General features: G+C 43.7%; 1 protein-coding gene across 2 annotated transcripts in view; it reads right to left on the reverse strand.

The window, feature by feature from the left end:
• Positions 1-8,936, reverse strand: part of smad4a (SMAD family member 4a) — a 38,576-nt gene that overhangs the window by 27,537 nt on the left and 2,103 nt on the right. For both annotated transcript variants that reach the window (XR_006026694.1, XM_042079869.1), the window contains exons 5-10: positions 8,312-8,524; positions 7,348-7,458; positions 6,652-6,702; positions 4,182-4,365; positions 3,351-3,519; positions 1,067-1,205 (exon numbers count right to left, since the gene is read on the reverse strand). Coding sequence is in view for 1 of the 2 variants with exons in the window: in XM_042079869.1 (XP_041935803.1) it covers positions 1,067-1,205; positions 3,351-3,519; positions 4,182-4,365; positions 6,652-6,702; positions 7,348-7,458; positions 8,312-8,524 (867 nt within the window). In the remaining variant the exon portion in view is untranslated. The remainder of the gene's footprint in view (positions 1-1,066; positions 1,206-3,350; positions 3,520-4,181; positions 4,366-6,651; positions 6,703-7,347; positions 7,459-8,311; positions 8,525-8,936) is intronic.

An 8,936-nucleotide genomic window follows, 5' to 3' on the forward strand; every position in this document is an offset into this window, starting at 1 on the left:
GAGTATATAGACACTATACTTATACTATATTGAGAAAATATCCAATGGCATCGAACGCAATTCAACCAATCATAATCAAGGACCGGAACTATCCGTTTTATAAACTGCATTGCACACTGAACTATGGTTCAGCTTCAGTCACTCATCAGTTAGATGCTGTCTACTCTTTTCGCAACTTGAATTTCATCAAAAAAGGACCTTTTGAGGCAGCATCAAAAGAACTGCTTTCATCTAATGAGCTTTCCGAACGCTTATTTTCAAAATAGGGATAATTTTACTCTCGTGGCTCTGACAAGGAAAAAACACAAACATCTACCCACCTAACGTGCACAACACACCACAAAGTGTAACAGAGCGCACTTTGCAGTTCTACCTGCGGTGCTTTTCTAGTCAGCTTGAGGACGTGCTAAGCACAGTGAGTACTACCCAGTTCAGCAGCAGATGTTTGGTATAGATAGATAGATAGATAGATAGATAAATAAATAAATAAATAAATAAATAAATAAATAAATAAATAAATAAATGGGCAAAGAAAGAAACAAAGAAATTCTAGTCATGACTACAAAAAAACACATTGTTTTGTTTGGTTTTAAGAAATAGTTCATTCATAATTATAATTTGTTTACATTACAGGTCACCATGCTATAAAAGTCATAATCCTTCTGGAAAAAATGCCCTTTGGTCTGATGAGACAAAACTAGAGTTTTTTTCTCAGTTTCAAATTACTAATAAATTGAGGGATTTCTTGTTTTCATGAAAGGGTACCCTCAATTTCAGCCACGACTATACATGATGCAAATATACACAAAGACAAAGACGGTAATAGGTCTTGGAGATGGGCCGTCAAAACACCAAGATCGCGATCCCTCACATAAATCAGAATCAGGATAATAGCAGTTATATTGCATCGGAAGGATATTTACCATTTGTTTTGACAAGTAATAGTGTGTGTGTGTGTTTGTATTTGTGCTCTTGTGTATGTGTGCGTGCATGTGTGTGTATTTTCTGGACCTTTCCTCTGTTTTGCCTGCGGACAGGGACATGGGCAGGCCCACTGGGTACTCACTAATGGCAGGAGCAATGCCCCCCACGGAGCCTGGGCCCGGAATGTTCCCCGCGACGGCCGCCGCCTGCGCCGCCGCTGCTGCCTGTGCCGTGGCCGCCTGCTGCTGCATCTGCCTGTGGCACTGCCGCAAGTCAAAGACCTGAGCCAACACAACACAACAGAGGGAACCGTCAGCACAGCAGGGGGGAGAGAGGGAGCGAAGGAGCAGGGGAGAGAGAGGGGGGAGGGAGATGGAGAGAGGGAGAAGGAGAGAGGGAGAGCGAGGGAGGAGGGGAGAGAGAGGGAGATGGAGAGAGGGAGAGCGAGGGAGGAGGGGAGAGGGAGAAAGAGAGCGAAGGAGGAGGGGAGAGAGAGGGATGAAGGGAGAGGGAGAGAGGGAGAAAGAGAGTGGAGGAGGGGAGAGAGAGCGAAGGAGCAGGGGAGAGAGAGGAGGGAAGGGAGACGTAGAGAGGGAGAGGGAGGAGGGGAGAGCGAGGGAGGAGGGGAGAGGGAGAGACAGAGAGCGGGAGAAAGAGAATGAGGGAGGAGGGCAGAGAGAGCGAGGGAGGAGGGGGGAAAGAGGGAGGAAGGGAGAGGGGGGAAAGAGGGAGGAAGGGAGAGGGGGGAAAGAGGGAGGAAGGGAGAGGGAGAAGGAGAGAGAGAGCGAGGGAGGAAGGGAGAGGGAGAAGGAGAGAGAGAGCGAGGGGAGAGGGAGGGAGAGTTGGAGCTGGTTTGTTGTGAAAACAAAGTTGAAAAGCGCACTCTCAAGCATTAGCCCTTGATCTTTCTTTACTGGACCATGTCTTGAATAAACATACTGTTTTGGCCCTAGGCCATCATCAGCGTGATCAGCTGGTCTGTGGGCAATAGACTGAGCAGAGGGACTGAGGATAAAGAAATGAGAGAGAACGAGAGATGGAGATGAGCCCATTGTGCGATCATGAAAGACAAGTGGGAGAGATTGCAAAAGGGAGACCTGCTGCTGCACTTGAGAAAACAGACCTCTCAACAGTTGGATGGTGGAGTATAATCACCCTCCCCACACACACACACACACAAACAGAGACCGTGGTATTTTTACAGTAGCTAGTGGATCATAAGATGTTTGCTGTATGTGACTGATGCCTGATGATGGTCATCTGACCGAAACGTTGCAATAAAAAGCTACAATGAAGACAGAGTGAGGGAGCTTTCTACTTCCTTTGCTGTATGTGACAAAAAATGTTCTAGCTTAGAAACCGTGTGACAAGACTTAGAGAACCTTTAAGCTTAGGAAATTGTCCTGGTGAGTTCTATTCACCCCAGATAGAAATGACACGGGTTGTTTTAGGGCTTGTGGTGGAACATGTTAAGAGACAGAGCATAACACAGAAAGGGCATAGTGGTAAATAGAATGTGCTGGACTGTCTATTAGATCATAAGCCACAAAGTGTCTAGCTGCACTTGTAATTGGACTAATTATCTCTGCCTGTACTCTGATGTCCAGATGCTCCCTGACCTCTTTATTTCCTCAATTAGCATCTGCCATTTCACAGCAGTCCTGCTGTCAGAGTGATTCTTTTGGTGTGGTGTGATGATTGGACATTTGACATTTCTGACATAATTGATCTATTTATTTCTCTGCTTCAGTGACAATTCAGCCGGGTCCAGGAGATTAGCTGAGTGGTCATGGAAAATATGAGCCGAGTGGGTCTCCTTCAAGGAGCAACAAAGTCCTTGCATGTCGCACTTGATTCGATTTGCCTTATTTGACATTGCACAGTGACGTAACTACTGTATTGCAGTGCCTGCGCACACTGCAATGACAACACTGGGATGATACATCATGCAGCCCTATTTAGAAGCCTAATATAACATGATGTTGAGAGACCTAGTGACTAGAGCAGATAATGTATAGTTACTATTAAAACTAACTCACGTTACTCATTGAACTACTTTCTCTGTACAATCTATGGTATTGTGGTACATATAAATGCATAAAACACATCACACTGGATTTACCTTGATATCAGTTCCTATACCTTTTGATGTGTAGTAAAAGTATTTGCTCGTTCTAGAGTCTCAAATTAGAATAGAAAAACCGCACTCTCAAGTATATTCTCTTTACTTATTTATTAATGCCATGTCCACAGACGCGTTTCGGCCTAAGCCATCGCCATCGTCACACTGACGATGGCTTAGGCCGAAACGCGTCACAACACTCAGTTTTTCTATTCTAAGTTGTCACTTTTTAACTCGTACCCGAAATTGTTGTGAGATTTGAAGTTGAGCGCGCCTGTTGTCACTACTCGTTCTAGAGTCTCACCTTTATGTAGGCGCTGGGGTAGATCTTGTGCACGGCGTCCCCCGGCGCTCGGCCAGCCTCCCTGTCCAGGTAGTAGCTCTGCACGAAGACAGCGTGGTCGCTAAGGCAGCGCACCCACACGTCTCCTTCCCCTTTACACTCGAGCTGCACGCCCTTGCCAATGTGCAGCCTACAACACAACACAGCACAACACTCAGCAACGCAACACTCAGCAACACAACGCGACGCAACACAACGCAACGCAACGCAACACAACACAACACAGCACAACACTCAGCAACACAACACAGCACAACACTCAGCAACACAACACGACACAACGCGACGCGACGCGACGCGACGCGACGCGACGCGACGCGACGCGACGCGACGCGACGCGACGCAACGCAACGCAACGCAACGCAACGCAACACAACACAACACAACACAACACAACACAACACAACACAACACACAGCAACACAACACAACACTCAGCAACATAACACAACACAACGCAACACAGCACTCAGCAACCCATAATGGATATTACATAACATCCAGGGCCCTAATTTAAATGGCAGGCAAAGTGCAAAGTCTACTAACAAGCAAATTGATCTTGCATGAACTATAGCTGCCATGTGGCATGTGGAAGTTTTGATCTGACTCATCGATGTTTGCAGATAAGGTCTTGCCCAAGGTGTTAAATTAGCTTAATTGGTTTTGCCTCATTAGATTTAAGTCTTTTAATCTTTAAGTCTTAAGTCTTTGCTCGTCAAACAAATTAGGGCCCCAATTACGGTGTGATGAATGGCAACCTTAAATGCTCCTCTTTGTCATCAGGTTCCTTACCGGGCTCTTTCTATGGCCTCTGTGCGGTGGACGTTGCTCAGCTGGCCCAGGCAGAAGCGATCTCCTCCCGAGGGGTCAACATAGCCATCCACCGTCACCACAGGGCAGGTAGAGGGCACCTTAAACGTCTCTCCCACCTGAACGTCCATCTCAAAGTATGCTATGGAGCACCAGTATTCAGGAGCTGCAGATGACAACACAGAGAATGAAAGACAGGACAATGCAGGAAGACAAAGCAGAGACAGTAATAGATCAAGTTAATCCATAGTGGATTCACAAGCAGAAAACAATAATTAGATTAGATTAGATTAGATTCAACTTTATTGTCATTTAGCAGAGTATAGGTACAGAGCCAATGAAATGCAGTTGACAGCCAACCAGGGGTCCGTTGCACAAAAGCAGAATTAAGACATCCGGGATAAGTTACTGAGCTGCGCTCAATGAATCCAAAACAAGAGCGTACAGGCTTAATTGGTTGCACAACGAGCAAGCCAGGATGAGCAGACACGGATTCACCAAGCCAGGTGAAACCTATCCTGGATAAGTGCGCGCTCACGGCTCCCTCAAATAGACCCCGCCACCGATCACAGATTCACTGATTCACCATGGCAACTAGAGGGGCTTCATTGCTTCTTCTACGGTGTGAAGTAGGTAGCGATAGCCTTTTCACCACAGCAACAAACAGCAACACCTCTGTTTAGGAGAATATTGCAACTAGTGCCGCGACCACCACGCGCAAAATGGTTAGGCACTCCCGTGATGTCACATTGTCGCATGACAGGTCGGGAATGGCGAGTATGTAAAAGTTATTTAATGATCACAAACGTTTAAATAATGACAGTGGGTCTAGGTATATGTGATAACAATGTGTAGTGGGCAGTGGAATAACTATTGGTTTCCGTTTGTGGTGACTGCTGACTGAGATAAGGGATGAGATTAAATAGATCCTGGAACTTAGCCTGGTCTGGAGCAGGCTAGCTCCACAGAATAAATCGCCATGGTAACTTATACCATAACATATCCTGCTGCCCCCTATCCCGCTTTTGTGCAACTGGATCACGGATAAATTGAGCCAGGATAACCAAGATATCCCGGCTTAATCCCTTATCCTAGTTTTGTGCAATATGCCCCAGAAGTGCAAAGAAGCATTAAGTACCAAGTGTATATATATATATATATAAATATATATATATACACAGTTAAGAACAAAATTATTCATACCCCTGTCAAATATTGATTTAATGTTGATTTTCTCTTGACCAATATATTTGTTCTGACTGAAAATGACACTGCCACATGCCAATAGGTTGTAAGACAATGTGGTAGAAACATGGAATCAAAAAAATAAGCCTTTTTATCTTTTTTGAACATTTTTATGAAAAATGGCGTGTCCACAATTATTCATACCCTTTTAAAATAATCACTGGAAACATCTTTATTTGCAATAAAAGCTCTCAAAATGGTTCTTATAGTACGTGCCCAGCCGCTCCATGTCTCCACAATGATTGTAGACCGCACTTTTTAGCTGCAATCCGGGTTTTGAGGCAGGAACGATTATTTGCCATCACTCTGGCCTTGTACTCACTTTTTTGATGGATTGAGGTCTGGACTCTGGCTGGGCCACTCTCAAATATGACATCGTTCTCTGTTAACCATTTCTTGACTTGTTTGGCTGTATATTTTGGATCATTGTATGGTTTAATGGTCCAATGATGCCTATTGGGGCAGGTCTTTTGCACACTGCCTGATCTTTTCCTTTTGGACACACCATTTTTCAAAAAAAATGCTAAAAAAGATAAAAACGATTATTTTTTGATTCCATGTTTGTGACATTATTGACAGAATTACATTGTCTTACAACCCTTTGGCATGTGGCAGTGTCATTTTCAGTCAGAACAAAAACATAGACAGAATTACATTGTCTTGCAACCCTTTGGCATGTGGCATTGTCATTTTCAGTCAGAACAAAAACATAGACAGAATTACATTGTCTTGCAACCCTTTGGCATGTGGCATTGTCATTTTCAGTCAGAACAAACATATTGGTCAAAAGAAAATCACCACTACATCAATATTTGCCAGGGGTATGAATAATTTTGTTCTTAACTGTATATACATGTAAAATATATGTACAGTATATTGCTCAGGTTTATGGGCAGGCTATGGAATATAAAATAAATATATGTATATATAAATATAATGTACCGTATGGGGTGTTAGCAGTGCAAAGTCATAGGTGAAACAATGTAGGAGTAATGTAAACAGGTAAGCAGTGCAATACAGTCAATGTAAACAGGTAAACAGTGCAGTAGCAAAAAGTAAACAGGTAAACAGTAACAGCTAAAGTGCAGCGCTAGACAGGAGGTAAAGTTTTGTTCAGCAGTGCTACAGCCTCTGGAAAGAAGCTGTACCTGAACATAACAAAAAGAAAGAAAAACATTCCGCTGGACTAATAAGCATCACAAATCACCTGGATGGTTGGATATTGGGAGCTGAAATGCAATGTCATTCTGAACCAGCCCTACAGTGAGGAAAAGAAAAGCACATGAGTACACATAATATTAGGCTGTGTGTGTGTGTGTGCGTGTGCGTGTGCGTGTGCGTGTGTGTGTGTGTGTGTGTGTGTGTGTGTCCAAACTGATAAAATGTCATATAGAGGACTTCCATGAACAAGCTTTTGATTTGAACCAATGTCAGCTAGTTGACAGAGGTTTTGCTGATCCAAGAGGTTTTGCTGATCCAAGAAACTTCTCACATTAATGCTAATGCGTAGTCTTGTATTCTGTGAGCTATATCATCATCAACACTCATTGTTTATTCAGGGAAGATTTTAGCTCTTCTGCAGCAACGCCCTGAGTTTACAGTCACATGTAGGGCCTGTTAGTTTGTTTGTTGGTTTATTTTAAGGCCATTTCAGTTGTTTGTTTATTTTAAGGCCATTTCAGCAACTAAGGCTATTTAACGGCCATAGCATTGCGAGTTTCAATATGTTTTTTGTTTTTTTTATCTATGCTAGTAAGGTATTCTAAAACATTCAAAGGTGGGACCTTAGTAAAAACATCAGCTACAGAATTTTGGTGATAAAATTGTTGTCTTTTGGTTTTCAAGGCAGGGCAACAGATCAAAATATGTCTCATGTAGGGCCTGAAGGAGAAGCTTTACGCACAGTAGTGGCCCGGGTGGGGCATGGGAGGGTGGTGCTGCACGTGGCCGTTCTGGGGATGGGGCACGGTGGGGCTGCTGAAGCTGTTGTTTCTGCTCCAGGTGGGGGTGGCGTCTGTGGAGAAAGTCACAGCAGAGAGGGTTAAGAGTGGCCCAGTGGGGTCTTTTGGTCACAGGGGCAGAGCTACACCACAAGCACACACCAACCTGCTCTCACACAGATCTACACCTGCCTTAGACTGCCTACAGCTCTAATGCCTTAACTACTGTACAACTGATCAAGCACCGAGAGCATGTCAGAGTCAGACGTTAGATTAGGGTAGGGCTGCTCGATAATGACAAAAATCTTAATCACGGTAATTTTGGTCAATAGTGCAATAACAAGCACTTGATGATTACTCATTGACTTTGTCAATTGACTGTGGCAAAATCTCTTCATTTACAAAAAGGCCTTCGTTGTGGCACCACCGTGTTACGGCCCCCTTGTGTATTGCAGCAATTACAGTAGAATGAATTGACAAGCTCAGGGTTAGGTGATGCTGCTAATACGTACTGATAAAAAAGACTTAACGGCAGCGAGATGTCCTTTGTGAATGAGGTGATGTGTTTCACACTGTCTCCAATCTGTGGTATTTACATTCAACATTTCAACTATGTATGAATTTGTAAGACAATTGAATTGTTAGTAATTCAGCATCATGTATCGCCATTAAGGCTTTTTACACATGACTTATGGAAGAGTAAAACTAAAACTTCCCAACCGCTCATCTCATCTACAAGACTTTTGAATTTGATGGCACTCCCAACAAATGCCTTCATTTATGTTTTCCCTTTCAATAATACACAAGAAAGATCCAGATCTATCTATCTATCTATCTATCTATCTATCCAGCCATCTATAGAATGGTGTCTCTGTCGCTGCCAATGTATGTCACGAATGCCTGGTATTGCATTAAGACTCGGCTTACTTGTAGATCCTGCAGAGATGCTGGAGAAGGCACTGGATGTGGAGGCTGCGCTGGGGGCCTCGCCTGGAGGCAGGAGAGCCGGAGTGCTGAAAGGTTCCTGGGTCACGGGCCGTGACGGGGGATGCTGGATGGTCTGGAGGTGACTCTCAGAGCTGGGTACGGACAACTGGCCCTCATAATCGTACTCATCCTTCACTATAAGCCCAGAGGGGCCTGTGTGGTCAGAAGAGGAAGACCACTTGGAATTTAAGAACTGGCCAAGTCAATAAATGGTTATTACAACATCTTGCCAAAGGACTGCAGAAAATTAGCCGGCTGGCTAAAAGTGGCACATTTACAGAGATGTTGATTAATGTGTGTAGTCCTTATAAATAAATGCATGAAATTAAATGATGGGTTACAATAGGTCACTAAGACAACTCAGGTGGTGACCACTTGTGCTCTTCACATTCACACTTCCCTTTTTTAATTCAGCTGACATGAGCAAAAATAAAACAGCAAGAGTTGTTCTTTTCTCAGTCAGACGTTACATGATGGTGAAATACAACCTACAATACTGAGATAACATGCTCATATTATTGTGCAGTCAATCTTGCTTTAAAACATTTTCAATACATTTGATTAT

The sequence above is a fragment of the Alosa sapidissima genome, chromosome 23 (genome assembly GCF_018492685.1).
Source record: "Alosa sapidissima isolate fAloSap1 chromosome 23, fAloSap1.pri, whole genome shotgun sequence".
Lineage (NCBI taxonomy): Eukaryota > Metazoa > Chordata > Actinopteri > Clupeiformes > Clupeidae > Alosa > Alosa sapidissima.